Genomic DNA, 16303 nt, shown 5'->3' on the forward strand with positions numbered 1-16303 from the left:
AGCTTTAATTACCCAATACATTGTTGCTGTTATTATTTTGAAGAAACTTACCTGTTAGATCAATTAAGAATAAAAATAAATTATTTTATTTTACATTAATTTCTTCTCTAACATTGCTTCCCTATTAAATGTAAATCTGAGATTTTGACCAATGTCATTTCCATTCTCTCTGGAAAACTTTTTTTAAAAACAGTTCTTGCAAGATCCATGTACTAGCAACAAATTTCCTCAATTTTTGCTTTTGTAGAGAGTATATATTTTTCCCTCACTTGTAAAGGACAGTTTCACTAGGTGCAGAATTCTAGGTTGGTGGATTGTTTTTTTCAACAGTTTAAATATTTCACTCCACTCTGTTCTTGCTTGCATTCACTGCTATTTTTATTCTTGTTCCTTTATAGGGGATTCCCCTGGCTTCTTTTAAGATTATTTTTGTCTTTGATTTTTGTAGTTTGAATATGATATGCCAGGCTGTACCTTTTGGGAGTTTTTTGTTGTTGTTGTGTTTTATTTGTTTTGTTTTGTTTTGTTTTTTTCTACTTGGTGTTCTCTAAGCTTTCCTGGATCTGTGGTTTGGTGTTGTCGTTAATTTTAGAAAATTCTTAGCCTTTATTATTTCAATTATTTTTTCTGTTCCTTTTCCCTTTTCCTTGTGGTATTCCCATTATGTATACGTATGTTACACCTTTTGTAATTCTCCCATATTTCTTGCATATTCTTTTCCATTTTAAATTCATTTTGTTCTTTACTTTTCACTTTGTGAAGTTTTCACTGACATACGTCTTCAAGCTCACTGATTCTTTTCTATTTTATGTCCTGTCTACTGATGAGCCTATCAAAGACATTCGTCATTTCCGTTAGAGTGTTTTTGATTTCTTGCATAACCTTTTGATTATTTCTTAGAGATTCCCCTCTCTTTGTTTATATTACCCATCTTTTCTTGCATGCTGTCTGCTTTTTCCATTAGAGCCTTTGGCATTTTAAATTCCTCGTCTTGTAATTCTAAAATCTCTGCCGTATGTGAGTCTGGTTCCAATGTTTACTTTGTCTGTTTAGATTCTTCTTTGCCTTTTGGCATGCCTTGTGATTTTTTTGAAAGCTAGACAATGCATTAGGTAAAATGTACTGAGGTAAATATGCTTTAATGTGAGATTTTATGTTTATCTGGCTAGGAGTTGGCTGTCTTTAATGTTAGTTGTAGCTGTAGGTGTCAGAGGCTAGAATTTCCTCTAGAACCTGCTAAACGGGGCCAGACAAATTTTAGGGGATAAGGCCATATCAACAAAAAATTTTAATGAATCAGGTTCACATATCATGTAACTTCTACTAGTTACGTTGAGGTTGTTCATTAAATATCAGTGTGATTTACTTTTCCCCTCTAAATGTTTTATCTGCTAGAGGATTTAGATAAGAGGATTTATCTCTTAGATTAGATTAGTGGAGTTGAGACTACAAGTCAATTGCTCTTTCATATTCTTTAATTTGCTTTCGGTTCTGTGTGCTTCAGCCATGAAATAAGGTAAAACAAGTTTGTTTTACGGATATTATGATCTCTAGCTTTTAGATGTCTGTTATTTAAAATGACAATGACATATAGTCCCTTTCTGTGTCATAGCTTTGTCATGCTTATACTTTCAAACTATTATATTAGGTAAAAACAACAGATTACTTACAAATATTACATTATGTAACAGTCTTGCATATGGAGTCTTCTGTGTGTCTGTTATTCATATAGATTAGTCATAACTCTTGCTTTACTTTCTCAGAATCCATATTCAGCTATGATGCAAGGATTGGATTAAATAGGCTGTTTTCTGTTGAGGTTACTCTTTGATGCCCAGAGCAAACTTTATATACAAGCCAGAATTATTTTGGTGATGCAGTGGAAATCTTTAATGACATTTCCTTTATTGCCTAGGCCTAATTTTCATGAATTAATAATGTATATAATATAAAATAATTTCTATTTGATCAACTTACATAACTGCTTTGTTGTTGTTTGATATTTTTCCTTTAATGAGAATAGAAACTTCAGTTCTGTGAGGATTCTACCACTACCCTGATAATCTTTACAAATTGTCTGAGTACCCTTAATGCAGGCAAACCCCAAAATTGGGGCTTAGCCTGGGAGGGTTCTTGGCTTCGTGCAGGAAAGAATTCAAGAGTGAGCTGACAGCAAAGTGAAAGCAAGGTTATTAGAGCAACAGAGTACAGAAAAATGGTTGCTCCATAGACAGAGTAGCAGCAGCAGCCCTTGTGGATTTCTGGTTAGCTATATGGCTATTCCTTGATTAGTTGTGAAATAAGGGGTGGGTTATTCATGAATTTCCTGGAAAAGGGATGAGGAGTTCCTGGAACTAAGGATTCCTCCTCCTTTTAAGCCATATAAAGCAACTTCCAGGAGTTGCCATGGCATTTGTAAATTGTGATGGTGCTGGTGGGAATTGCTTTTAGCATGATAATGCATTGTAATTAGTGTGTAATGAACAATGAGGGCAACTAGAGGTCGTTTTAGTCACCATCTTGGTTCTAGCTGGTTTTGGCTGGTTTCTTTGCTGCATTCTGTTTTGCTCAGATCCTGTTTGTTTGGTGGGGCCTCGTGACCAGTGCTTGGAAAATAATTCATGCCGATCTACTACCTTACCTTGTCCAGTTTTCTCTTATCTTTGTCTTGCCTTGCTAGTCAAATCCCTCTTTAGTGCTCTTGGTCTTTATTTTTTTCTCTCCTGATTCTTTTGTGAATAGAGAAGCAATTAAAGGAACAAAATGCTTTTTTACTTGTTTAGATATATTGGGGACTTCTTGGCAGCACTGCTCATAAAGCCCTTAGTTAACAGAGTCCACTCTGAAAGAGGTAAATTTTTTGAGGAGTTTAGATATTAAAAAGTCTGAAAGAATTGGGTTCCTCAGATGACTAGTCATAATCATAATGGGAAAAGTGATAATTAAATCTGGAACTTGAGGTCCTCAGCAAACTGACTATATTGACCAGTAATTTTGGCACCATGTAGATACAGCATACTTTCGGTAGTCCTTTATGGCAATTTTACTTTTTACTTAACTCTGTTCTTCAATTACTATCCCAAATTGTATAGTTTTGTGCTAAAAATTAAATGAATACCATTTTGTAATGATATACCAGTCTCTGATAATTCAAGAGCCTAGCAGATTATGTATATGATTTAAATTTTTGATCTAAGAAAGAAAAATGTTTTATAAGTTCCTGAGGCTGGGCATGGTGGCTTATGCCTGTAATCTCAGCTCTTTGGGAGGCCGAGGCAGGCAGATCACTTGAGGCCAGGAGTTTGAGACCTGCCTGGCCAACATGGTGAAACCCCATCTCTACTAAAAATACAAAAATTAGCTTGACATGGTGGTGCGTGCCTGTAGTCCCAGCTACTTGGGAGGCTGAGGCACGAGAATCACTTGAACATGGGAGGCGGTACTTGCATTTAGCTGAGATCACCCCACTGCACTCCAGCCTAGGTGACAGAGGTGATTCCATCTCAAAAAAAATAAATAAATAAATTAAAAGTTCCTTTATTTCTCGTGTACTTAGTGTGCACATTGCAGTCAGATTAAATATACCTTTTGTCACAAGATTACAATCTTGTAAATATAACCAGTTTTTTAATTTTTAAAAAGTAACAGGGTATGAAACTTCATATTGGGTTGATTTTTATTGAAATACACTGTGACTCAGCCTTATTTTTAGACATTTCCTGCCCCCAGACGAGCCAGGTCTGTGCTGTGATGCTGGCTTTATTTCTTTTAATTTTAATGTACATTCAATGAAATGCACTCTTTTTAGTATACAGTTCCATAATTTTTAACACGTGTATATTCACATAATTACCACCACAGTCAGAATACAGACAAGTGCTATCACCCCAAAAATCTCCCTTGTGTTACCTCTTTTTAGTCATACCCTATCCAGACCCCTAGCTGCTGGGAAACATTGATTTGTCCTCTATCACTATAGTTTTCTCATTTTGAGTATGCCATATAAATGGAATCATGTAGTATATAACCTTTTGAGCTGATTTCTCACACTCAGCATGACGTCTTGGTCATTCATCCATGTTACTGGATATACCAGTTTGTTTCTTTTCATTGTCAAGTAGTATTCCATGATATGGATAAAACAGAGTTTGTCCATTCACCCATTCAACAACATTGGGTTCTTTCCACTTTTTAGTGATTATAGATTATAACTAGAGCTGCTTTAAACATTCAGACACAGGTTTTTGTGTGAACCTGAGTTTCCATACCTCTAGAATAAACACTTAAGAGTGGAATGCTAGGTCATACTAAACACATGTTCAACTCAATAAGAAACTGCCAAGCTGTTTTCCAGAGTGGTTCTCTTTGTATTCCCACCAGCAGTGTATGAAAGAGTTCCTATTGCTTTGCTTCTTTGTCAACACTAGGTATTGTCAGGTGAATGGTGGTATCTTGTGGTTTTAATTTACATTTCTCTTAAGGCCTGAGATATTAAGCAGCTTTGTGTGTAATTAGTTTACATTTGTGGTTCTTCCGTTTGTGAAGTGTCTGTTTAAGCATTTTGTCCATTTTTTAATTGGGCTGTTTGTTTTTCCTCTCAACTTTAGTGAATTCTTTATATATTCTGATATGAAACCTTTATCAGATACATGATTTGCAGATATATTCTCCCAGTCTGTAGCTTGTTTTTTAATCCCCTTAGTAGTATTTTATGTAGAACAAATGTTTTTAATTTTGATGAATTTCAGTTTATTATTTTTTTCCTTTATGGATTATGCTTTTGTTGTCATGTCTAATAACTATTTGCCTAACTAAAGTTCATTAAGATTTTCTCTTTTGTTTTCCTCTAAATGTTTTATATATTTTTCTCTTTTACATTTAGATCTGTGCCATGTTTTTTAAAAAATAAGTATGTACTGAACTAAAGTGCTACATTTTGAATTCCTGTATGAGGTTTAGGTAGAAATTAAATTTTTTTCCAATTGTTCCAACACCAAGGCTATCCTTTCCCCATTCAGTTTGCTTTGTATCCTATTACTGCTATAACAGATTATCGCAAACATAGTAGCTGAAAACACTGCAAATTTGTTATGTTACATTTCTGGAGGTCAGAAATCCAAAATTAGGTTTCACTGGATCGAAATAAAGATATTTGGCATGGTTGTGCTCCCTCCAGAAACTCTTGAGGAAAATCTATTTCCTTGCCTTTTCCTGCTTCTAGAGTTCACCTACATTCCTTGGCTCAGGGCCTCTTACTCCATCTTCAGCATCAACAGCATGTTCAGTCTCTCTCTGACTCTGACCCTTTTGCTTCCCTTCGTCTTATCTTCTCTCAACTTTGACTCTCCTGCCTCTCTCTTATAAGTACTCCTATAATTAGATTTGGCCCACCCAAATAATCAAAGATAAAGAACATAATCATGTTCTTCAGCTTAATCACATCTGCAAAGTTCATTTTGCTATGTAAGGTATCATCTTTATAGGTTCTGGAAATTGGTACATGAGTATCTTTGGGGAGCCATTATTCTTTCTCCATAATGATTATATATGGGATGTTTTTCTGGAATCTATTCTGTTTCATTGATGTTTGTGTTTCTGCATTCACCAGTACCACACTATTTTTATATTTGATATATATATATCATATATATATAAAATATATGTATATATTTTTTAGTTTTATAGTAAGTTTTAAAGCCAGGTAGGATGATTCTTCCAACTTTCTTCCCTTCTTTTCAAATTTGTTTTTTGCTATTCCAGGTTTTTTTGACTCTGCATATAAATTTTAGAATAAACTTTTCTATAGCTATTAAAGCTCTTCTATCAAAGAAGCCTGATGATATTTTAAATGAAATTTTATTAAAAATGTAGACCAATTTGGGTAGAATTGACCTCCTTACTAGGTCGTGTCTTCCATTGGATGAATGTAGTATGTTTCTCCATTTATTTAGCTTTTATTTGATTTATTTCATCAGCATTGATAGCTTTCAGCATACAGACCTGACACATGTTTGATTATCCCAGTGGTTCCCACCCAGGGGTGATTTTGACCCCAAGAGGACATTACGCAATGTCTAGAGACATTTTTATAGGTCACAACTAGAGGGGGTGGGGTATGCTACTGGCATGTATTGGGTAGAGGTTAAGGACACTGTGAAACATCGTACAATGCACAGAATAGCTCTTCCTGCAAGAAAGAATTATGGAACCCAAACTGTCAGTAGTGCTGTAGGTTGAGACCTTGAGTTAGATTTATACTTAAGAATTTTTTTTATTTGATGAGGACAATGTGAGTAATTTTCTTTTTTAAATTTTGGTTTCTAACTGTTCATTGCTAATATGTTGATATATTAGTAATTATTGATTTTTGTTGATCATTGTAATATATTGATAATAATACTGGTATCATTTATATATTTGGATTTCAGTCTACCATTTTATTATTTGTTTTCTGATAAATTTATTTTGTTACTTGGTTTTACCTTTACTGTCACCTTTTATGTTATTTGAACAGATTTTACTATCCCATTTTAATTTATCTACTATGTGTTTTAGTTTATCTCTTTATATAATTTTGTAGTGGTTACTCTAGAAATTATAGTATGCATAAGTAACTTTTCACAGTCTGCTTAGAGTCAGTATTTTACTACTTCAAATGAAATGTAAAAACTTACTACTCTGTAAGTTCCCTTACCTTCCCCCTTTATATTTACCATTGTTTCATATATCTTTAATACTGTAAACCCCATCAGTCAGTGATCTTTTTTCTTATTCTGTGGAATCTTTCTGGACAAATGTAAATTTTGCTTTTAACTATCAAACATATTTTTAAGGAACTTAAGAATAGGTTATTATATTTACACAGATATTTGCCATTTCCATTGCTCATCCTTCATTCCTGATATTCCAGGTTTCCTTCTGCTTTCATTTCTTGTTTTATGAAGAATTTTCTGTAGCAATTCTTTTAAAGCAGGCCTTCTGGTAACTAATTCTCTTAGTGCTCCTTAATCTGAAAATGTCTTGATATTCCCTTCATTCACAAAGATTAATTTTGCCCAGTGTACCATACTAGGTTGACAGTTCTTTTCTTTTACCACTTGAAAAATGTTGTCCCACTTACTGCTGGCCTCTGTGGAAATCTGCTGTCTTAATATTGTTTTTCCCTTATACATAACGTTTTTATCTAGCTGATTTTAAGATATTTTTCTCTGTCTTTAGCTTTCATAAGTTTAATTATGATGTGTCTTGGTGTGACTTTCTTTGGGTTTATCCACATTTGGGTTGCTCAGCTTCTTGAAATTATAGGTTTATGTCTTTTGCCAAATTTGGGAAATTTTCAGCCATTATTTCGTTGGTACTTTTTTGTGCCCCACACTCTTCTGCTATCCTTCTGGGATTCAATAAAGGATGATAAGTGTTTTGTTACAGCTCCATAGGTCCCTGAGACTCGGTTTTGGCTTTTTTTTTTTCTTTAGTCTATTTTCTCCCCGTTGTTAAGCTTAGGTAGCATCCCAACATCTGCTGTGTATTTTAATGATATTGTTGACTACTAGAACATCTGCTTGGTTGCTAAGACTCTTGTATACCTTACCTTGAAATCTTGATTGGTAAGACTTACATAGCTTCTATCAGTTGTAGCTAAACTTAACAAAGATGGATGGCATAATAATGGAACATTAAGAAGAGCTGGGATTTCAGTGTTTTTGTTAAGCCTGATAGAATTGTTTTCACATATTATTAATGTGCATCAATTTAGTTTCTTCAGAAAAACTTTGGCAGTCTGACAAACTTCCTGTTCCTAAGTAACGGTTGATGTTTTTCATGCTATAATTGCAGAAAATGTAGAATGTGAATGATTAAACATTTGCCTTGACTATATGAAAGCATTGTACTCCTAATTATTGTTCTATCTTCAGGTTCATTAATACTTGCCTCTGTCTTCTCCATTTTGCCATGGAGCCCATCCATTGAGTTTTTATATGTTAGTTATTCTATTTTTCAGTTCTGTATTTTTTATTTGGTTCTTTATATCCTTTATTTCCTGAGACTTCTATTTTTTCACTTATTTCAAGCATGTTCATAAATATTCCTTGAAGCACTTTTATGATGGCTACTCTGAAATCTTTCAGATAGTTGTAATGTTTGTATCATCCTGATGTTAGTGTCTATTGATTGTATTGTCTTAATCAAATTGATATCTTATTGGTTCTTGATATGATTTTTTAAATCGAAACCTGGACATGTAGAGTATTATTAGACTCTGAATCTTATGTATATCTTCTGTTTAGCAGGCCTCCTGTGACACCACTTCACTGGAGCAGGGGTGCTGCCTCATTACTGTGGGTGGAGATGAGAATCTGGGTTCCTACTTGGACCTCTATTGACTACTGGCAGAAGGGATTTCTCATTGCTGCTGAATGGAGTGAGAAGTTAGACTCCTGAGTAGAATAAAAGGCAGTAGACTGGGCAAAAATATTTGCAAACCACATATCCAACAAAGGCCTTATACTTAGAATATATAAAGAACCCTTAAAACTCAACAGCAGAAAAACAAACAATCCAATTATAAAATGCACAAAAGGCATGAACAGATATTTCACCAAAGAGAAGATATAGATTGCAAATAAGCACATTAAAAAGTGTTCAACATCAATGAGGTAACAATATGCACCTATTGGAACAATTTTGAAATTTAAAAAAAAATGATAATACCAAATGTTTGTGAGGATGCAGAAGAACCGAGTCACTCATACTTTGTTGGTTATTATAAAATGATACAGCAGGCCAGTTGTGGTGGCTCACACCCATAATCCCAGCACTTTGGGCGGCCAAGGCAGGCAGATCACTTGAGCCCAGGAGTTTGAGACCAGCCTGGGCCAACGTGGTGAAACCCCGTCTCTACCGAAAATACAAAAATTAGCTAGGTGTGGTGGCGTGCACTTGTAGTCCCAGCTACTCAGGAGGCAAAGGCAGGAGAATTGCTTGAACTCGGGAGGTGGAGGTTGCACTGAGATGAGATCATGCCACTGCACTCCATCCTGGGCAACAGAGTGAGACTCTGTCTCAGAAATGTAAAATAGAATGATACAGCAACTCTAGAAAGAGTGTGGCAGTTTCTTAGTAAGGTCAGCATGGAGATGCCATATGACTTAGCAATTGGACTCTTGGGTCTTTTCCCAGATGAATGGAAACTTATACCCACCTGTATGAGAATGTTGATAACATCTTTACTCATAGTAGCCTTAAGCTAGAAACAACCAAAATGTCCTTCGGGGTGACTGGTTGAATAAATTCTTGTACATCCATGGGATAATCCTTAGTAATAGCAAATGATGAGCTATTGATATATGCAACAGTCTTGATAAACTTTGAGCACATTATGCTGAATAAAACAAAAGCTGATCTTAAAAGGTTATATACTATATGATTCCATTTCTAGAATATTCTCAAGATGAGTAAACTGTAGAGATCAAGAGCAAATTAGTGGTTGCCAGGGTAAAGGGACTGGGGTGAGGCAGGTAGAACGGGGGTGAATACAAAGTGGTGGCATAATGGATTTCTCTTGTGGTGATGGAATAGTTTTGTATCTTGATTGTGGTGCTGGTTACAGATCTGAATGTGCGATAAAATTGCATAGAACCACACAAACAGACACATACATACTACACACACATACACATGAATACAGGCTAAAAGATGGTAAAAACTGAATGAGGTCTCTAGTCCAGTAGTTAACAGTAGTGTGCTGATGTTAACCTTCTGGTTTTGATATTGAACTACAGCAAAATACAATGTCATTAGGAGATGCTGGGTGAAGGGTACCTGGGTCTCTTTGTACTACATACTACTTTTGCAGCTTTCTATGAGTCTAATTATTTCAAAATAAAAAAGTTTTTTTTTTTTTTTTTAAAAGATTCTCATTTGCCTGGAATGGTTTAAATCTAGTTCTGCTAAAGGCAGCATACTGGAGAAAACCACTGTTTGCTACTCCCACCTCCAAAATATCACAAGGCAAATAAAACTCACACTATATATTAATAAAAACATCTACATGTAATATCCTTCTTATTTCTTTGGTGTATTTCTTTCCTTTTTAACATATATGGCATATTTCTTACCTTTTTAAAATTACTTGTATGGGAAAACTGACAGTATTCAGTTGTTATTAGAGGTAGTGCCATGTTTTTTGCATGTGCTAACTGCCCTTTTTCTGCCACTAACAACACAGTGCAGATGACACTCACATGTCCTGAACACTTACAAGGATGTTCTCTAGTTTGACCAAATCCAAAAACATTTCCAAGGAAGTAAAATTGCACAACTTTATCGGTGATACATTAGTTTTAGGCATCATTCACTACAGCTTTGGAAAAGGTATAATGGGCTGTGAGTTATGAGAATTGCATGCTAGCTGTGACTATCACTTTTTCTCCTACTGAGGAAAGTGTATTGGATTGCAGGTGAGGGAATGTATCCTTAAATGGAAAACCTGGAATCTGCTCAAATTTATTTAAATTACTTTTGATATACTTCACAACTATAGCTGGTTTAAACAGTGCCTTTGAGAGCATCCATTTTAGGGTGCAAAAGAAGTGAAATATATTGTCCCTGCCTTATAAGCTGCTATGGTATACTGGAAACAATTCTAACTTCAAGTGTCAGACCTGGATTTTAATCTTAGCTCTGCTGCTTACCAGACAAGTCATTAAACCTCATGGAACCTGAGTTTCCTCAACTATAGAGATAAAATCTATTTTGTAAAATTGTTATTCCTTTCATCCCTCACATTTGTGAAAGGTACCTACCTTCACCATATATGATTCATCTAGCTGTTGTTCAGTAAATGTTAGTTTTGTCACAAAAGGTTTGTACATTATTTGGGTGATAGATACACTAAAAGCCCAGACCTCACCAGTACGCAATATATCCATGTAACAGAACTGCAGTTGTACCTCTTAAATTTATACAAAAAAAGATGGAAATATATCCATGCATATATACATACAAAATGAATCAGAAATATATCATAAAAGTGATAAATATTGTGGTATAAACTATAACAAAAAGATAGAAAATGGAGAGTGCCAAATTGGCTGCATATTTCAGAGAAGGCATTATGATAGAAATGGTATAAAAATTGGGCTTTGAAGGGTGATGAGGTAGATAGGGGAGAGGAGACCATTTCAAGAAGAAGCAAGACCTGTAATCTCAGCACTTCGGGAGGCCGGGAGGCCGAGGCAAGCGGATCACAAGGTCAGGAGTTTGAGACCAGCCTGACCAACATGGTGAAACCCCGTCTCTACTAAAAATACAAAAATTAGCTGGGCATGGTGGTGCATGCCTATAATCTCAGCTACTCAGGAGGCTCAGGCAGGAGAATCGCTTGAACCCAGGAGGTGGAGGTCGCAGTGAGCCGAGATTTCACCACTGCACTCCAGCCTGGACAACAGAGCGAGATCTCAAAAGAAAAAAAAAAAAAAAAAAAAAAAAAGCAGCAGCAAGAAACCTGAGGTTATATGGCTACAAGGGAATCAGAATTGAGAAATTTACACTATTTGAGACCTGCCCTATTTTCTATTAGATTTTGGAAGTCAGAAAGCTTAATGTTTAAGTAGTTTATTTCATAATGTTACATTCTTAAAAGCATCCCAACATGTGCTGTGTATTTTAATGATATTGTTGAATACTAGAATGCCTGCTTGGTTGGTAAGACTCTTGTATACCTTACCTTGGAATCTTGGTAAGACTTACATAGCTTCTATCAGTTATACCTAAGCTTTGAAAGATAGATGGCATAATAATGGAGCATTAACAAGATCTGGGATTTCAGTGTTTTTATTAAGGCTTATAGAATTGTTTTCACATGTTATTAATGTGTATCTCTTCAAAGAAACTTTGGGAATCTGACAAACTTTCTGTTCCTAAATGATGGTTGATGTTTTGGATACTATAACTGCAGAAAATATAGAATGTGAATGATGAAACATTTGCCTTGAATATATGAAAACATCATACTCCTAATTTTCTTTTTAAGTTTTATTTTGATGTATTCTCATGGAGAAATAGGTGCATTATTGAAAGCTTAGTTTTGATAATAATTGGGCTTTGTTTTATATGGTATTGGAGCAAAGAAACTTTCTGTAGGACAAATGGATTTATCAGTGTTTTTTTCCAAAGGTGAATCAGCCACATATACTTGTAATTCATCTGCTTTTGTGATCCGGTTTGCTGTGTAATTTAGTTTACCATTATTTTGGTGACCAAATTATTTTTAAAATATTTATTGAATGCCTGTGGTATAAGAGCATTATATTCAGCATGGGTGGGACAAAAAGTAAAATGGCACAGACCCTCAGCGATCCAGTAGGAAAGGGAAATACATACACAAATAACTACAGTGTAAGACAGTTTGCCATAGTGTCATGAGCTTTGTAGGATTTTAGATAATGGAGACAGCATTTTTCAGTGGCAGACCTGGGATGATTTCATGGAAGCAGAAGCATTTGACTAATTCACATAGCTTATAAATGAATATTAACATGGCAGTGTGAAGTATGAAGCCTGAAATGACAGCTCTCCCAATGTCAAAGATACTATCTTTATGAATGGGGAAAATCACTCTAATACCAGTAAGTGGTAAATATGTAAACATTATCTTAAGTACTAATTTAAGGTAAATATTTGTACTTTTATAAATAAGTATTTGATATATAATGGGTGATTGATGTTTTTATGTTTTTAGGCCATGAATATTGTGGTTCCCTTCATGTTTAAATATGCTGTAGACAGCCTCAACCAGATGTCGGGAAACATGCTGAACCTGAGTGATGCACCAAATACAGTTGCAACCATGGCAACAGCAGTTCTGATTGGCTGTATGTGTGATTCTTTAATCTGTCTAAAGGTGTTGACTTTCTTCAAGGAGGTTTCATCATATTTGAGCAGATGACCTTTTCAGTACAAACACAGCTTAGCATTTTGGATGTTTGTTGTTTTATGTGAGATGTTTTGTATGTGTTTTTAAAAACTGTTCTGTATGATACACTTTCAAAAAATTCCATGATAACATTAGGATTTTTACAAGTTCTAGAAAACAATAGTATGAAATAAGACATTAAATTCATAACAACCACTTCTAGGAGTTAGGCTTTTTGTAACATCCATTTCCACAAAGGTCAATTATTTTCTTGCTGGCATTGTTAGCTGTTAAATAGGAAATAGCTAAATAACAATATATATGTACATAAATGCTTTATTAAAATGTATTCATTAGTAATAACACAAATCTACAATTTGAAAAGAACAGAATATAAATGCTGTGTGTCCCATGCATTAGAAAGGACACTATGAGATTTGGGAGACATTAGTAAGGGTATGCCTTTAGTCAAGGCACTTGATTTTTCAGGATCTCAATTTTATCACTTGTTATTTAGGAAGATTAAATTAGATAAAAATCCTCAACAGATACGCACATTTATCCACAATAATGCCATGTGGGCTATTATTTAAGTATTTTATTTGGAAAAAAATATTTTAACATTTGAAACCTAGAGGAAATAACACTGAAGGGATTCATAGTAGTAGAAAAGTTAATACTCATTAGGCTAGATTATTTCTAGGTTTCTTTTATTGTAAATACTCTGTGATATATTCATTCACTGAATTATTCATTGTACAAACATTTTCTGCACGCTTGTCATTTCTATACTCCTTTGATTCTAATATTGTTACATCCTATTTTTTCTTTTGAATGTATTGTTAGATGGTGTATCAAGAGCCGGAGCTGCTTTTTTTAACGAAGTTCGAAATGCAGTATTTGGCAAGGTAGCCCAAAATTCAATCCGAAGAATAGCCAAAAATGTCTTTCTTCATCTTCACAACCTGGATTTGGGTTTTCACCTGAGCAGACAGACGGGAGCTTTATCTAAGGCTATTGACAGAGGAACAAGGGGTATCAGTTTTGTCCTGAGTGCTTTGGTATTTAATCTTCTTCCCATCATGTTTGAAGTGATGCTTGTCAGTGGTGTTTTGGTAAGTTAAACATTTTTTCATAACAAGCTTTTATCTTAAATTCATATTAGTAGCAATTGAATATTTGAAGCTATTGTACTGTTGCATGCCTATGGGTTTGAAAGCAAAATTCTGTGATGCCAGAAACATTATGCAGTTTAATTATTTTACCACAAGCTTCAATGGACTGCTCAAATTCTTTATCATGTTGTTATTGTAAATAACTATTCAGTTCTACACATAGATTAGTCATCAACTAGTACTTACAAGGTTTTTTTTTAAGCAGGGGATTTTTATGTATGGCATTGGACTGATATGCTCAGAATATCTAGGTTTCTCATCACCATTCATAACATTTTAGGCAATTTCACCTTTTATTTTTTTTTTTCTCTGTTTCAACTTTTAGGTTCAGGGGGTACCTGTGCAAGTTTGTTACATGGGTAAATTATGTGTCTCTGGGGTTTGGTGTACAAATGATTTCATCACCAGGTAGTGAGCATAGTACCTAAAAGGTAGTTTTTTTGACCCTCACCCATCTGCCACCCTCCACCCTCAATAGGCCCCAGTGTCTATTCCCCTCGTTGTGTCCGTGTGTACCCCACTTATAAGTGAGAACGTGGTATTTGGTTTTCTGTTCCTGAGTTAATTTGATTAGGATAATGGTCTCCAGATGCATCCATGTTGCTGCAAAGGATATGATTTTGTTTTTTATGGCTACATAGTATTCCATGGTGTACATGGGCCACATTTTCTTTATTTAGTCCACCATTGATTGCCATCCATGTCTTTGCTGTTGTGAATAGTGCTGCAGTGAACATATGCATTTATATGTCTTTATGGCAGAATAATTTATGTTCTTTTGAATATATGTACCCAGTAATGGGATTGCTGATCAAATAGTAATTCTGTTTTAAGTTCTTTGAGAAATGTCCAAACTGCTTCCCATAATGGCTGAACTAATTTCCATTCCTACTAGCAGCGTATAAGTGTTCCCTTTTCTCCATAACCTTGACAACAAACATCTGTTATTTTTTGACTTTTTAATAATAGCCATTCTGACTCATCTGAGATGATATCTCATTGTGGTTTTGATTTGCATTTCTCTAATGATTAGCAATTTCACCTTTTATAGTTAAAAATATATGTATGTATTTTTTATTCCTCTTTAGGCTTATTGTACTATCTTCCTATTAGTATTTGATGGTACTGTTGATGTAGCAAGTGCAGTTTGACTTTCTACCCTTGTTGCCTAAAGTAGATTTTCTAAAGTATTTGATTTTTCACCCATCGTTCACATACATAACTTCCCGCCACCATATTTTTGTTAAAATCTTTTGACTGAGATTTGCTGTTGTGTATTACAAACTGTTTGGCAGGAACAATAACTATTTCACATTTCTTCTTTGGACTTCCTTTTCTAGTATTACAAATGCGGTGCTCAGTTTGCTTTGGTAACCCTCGGAACACTTGGTACATACACAGCATTCACAGTTGCAGTCACACGGTGGAGGTAATTTATTCCCTAGAAGCCACATAAAATTTATAAATTGTTATGCTTTTATAACAGGTATTTCATGCCTATGCAAATCTTTGTCTTACAGAACTAGATTTAGAATAGAAATGAACAAAGCAGATAATGATGCAGGTAATGCTGCTATAGACTCACTGCTGAATTATGAAACTGTGAAGGTAATATGTTTAATTATACTTTCCTCTGCCTCTCACACTGCTCTAAGATTTGATCTACCATTTAATTTAATAGGTACTGTAAGTTAGAGCTTTGGGTTAGGATATGATCTCTAGGTGTGATGGAATAATACTATTTTATTGTTTGTCTTTTGTTTAGAAACTGTCCTCTTTCCTTCTCAGTTTTTGTTTGGTACTATCAGATTTTTACCTTCTGAATTAATTTATAAGTGATCATAAATACAGTCATGCACTGTATAATGATGTTTTGGCATCTATGATGTTGGTCCCATAAGATAATAATGGAACTAAAATGTTCCTGTCAGCAAGTGACATTGTAGCCATTGTAATGTTGTAGCACAATTCGTTACTCTATTACTCGTGTGTTTCTGGTAATGCTGGTGGAAACAAACCTACTGCGCTACCCATCATTTAATATTTGATAATGATAAACTAGTATGTTAACTAGTATATGTATTTTCTACTTTTAATCATTATTTTAGAGTGTACGCCTTCTACTTCTAAAAACAAAGTTAACTGTAAAATAGCCTCAGGTAAGTCCTTCAGGAAGTATTCCAGAAGAAGGCATTGTTGTCATGGGAGATAA

General features: G+C 34.7%; 1 protein-coding gene across 3 annotated transcripts in view; it reads left to right on the plus strand.

The window, feature by feature from the left end:
- The window catches only part of LOC105496935 (ATP binding cassette subfamily B member 7), a 115717-nt gene that overhangs the window by 75451 nt on the left and 23963 nt on the right, over positions 1-16303 (plus strand). For all 3 annotated transcript variants that reach the window (XM_011767571.2, XM_011767572.2, XM_011767573.2), the window contains 4 exons: positions 12743-12875; positions 13763-14031; positions 15432-15520; positions 15612-15699. In XM_011767571.2, coding sequence (XP_011765873.2) covers positions 12743-12875; positions 13763-14031; positions 15432-15520; positions 15612-15699 — 579 coding nt within the window. The remainder of the gene's footprint in view (positions 1-12742; positions 12876-13762; positions 14032-15431; positions 15521-15611; positions 15700-16303) is intronic.

This window comes from Macaca nemestrina, chromosome X (genome assembly GCF_043159975.1).
Source record: "Macaca nemestrina isolate mMacNem1 chromosome X, mMacNem.hap1, whole genome shotgun sequence".
Classification (NCBI taxonomy): domain Eukaryota; kingdom Metazoa; phylum Chordata; class Mammalia; order Primates; family Cercopithecidae; genus Macaca; species Macaca nemestrina.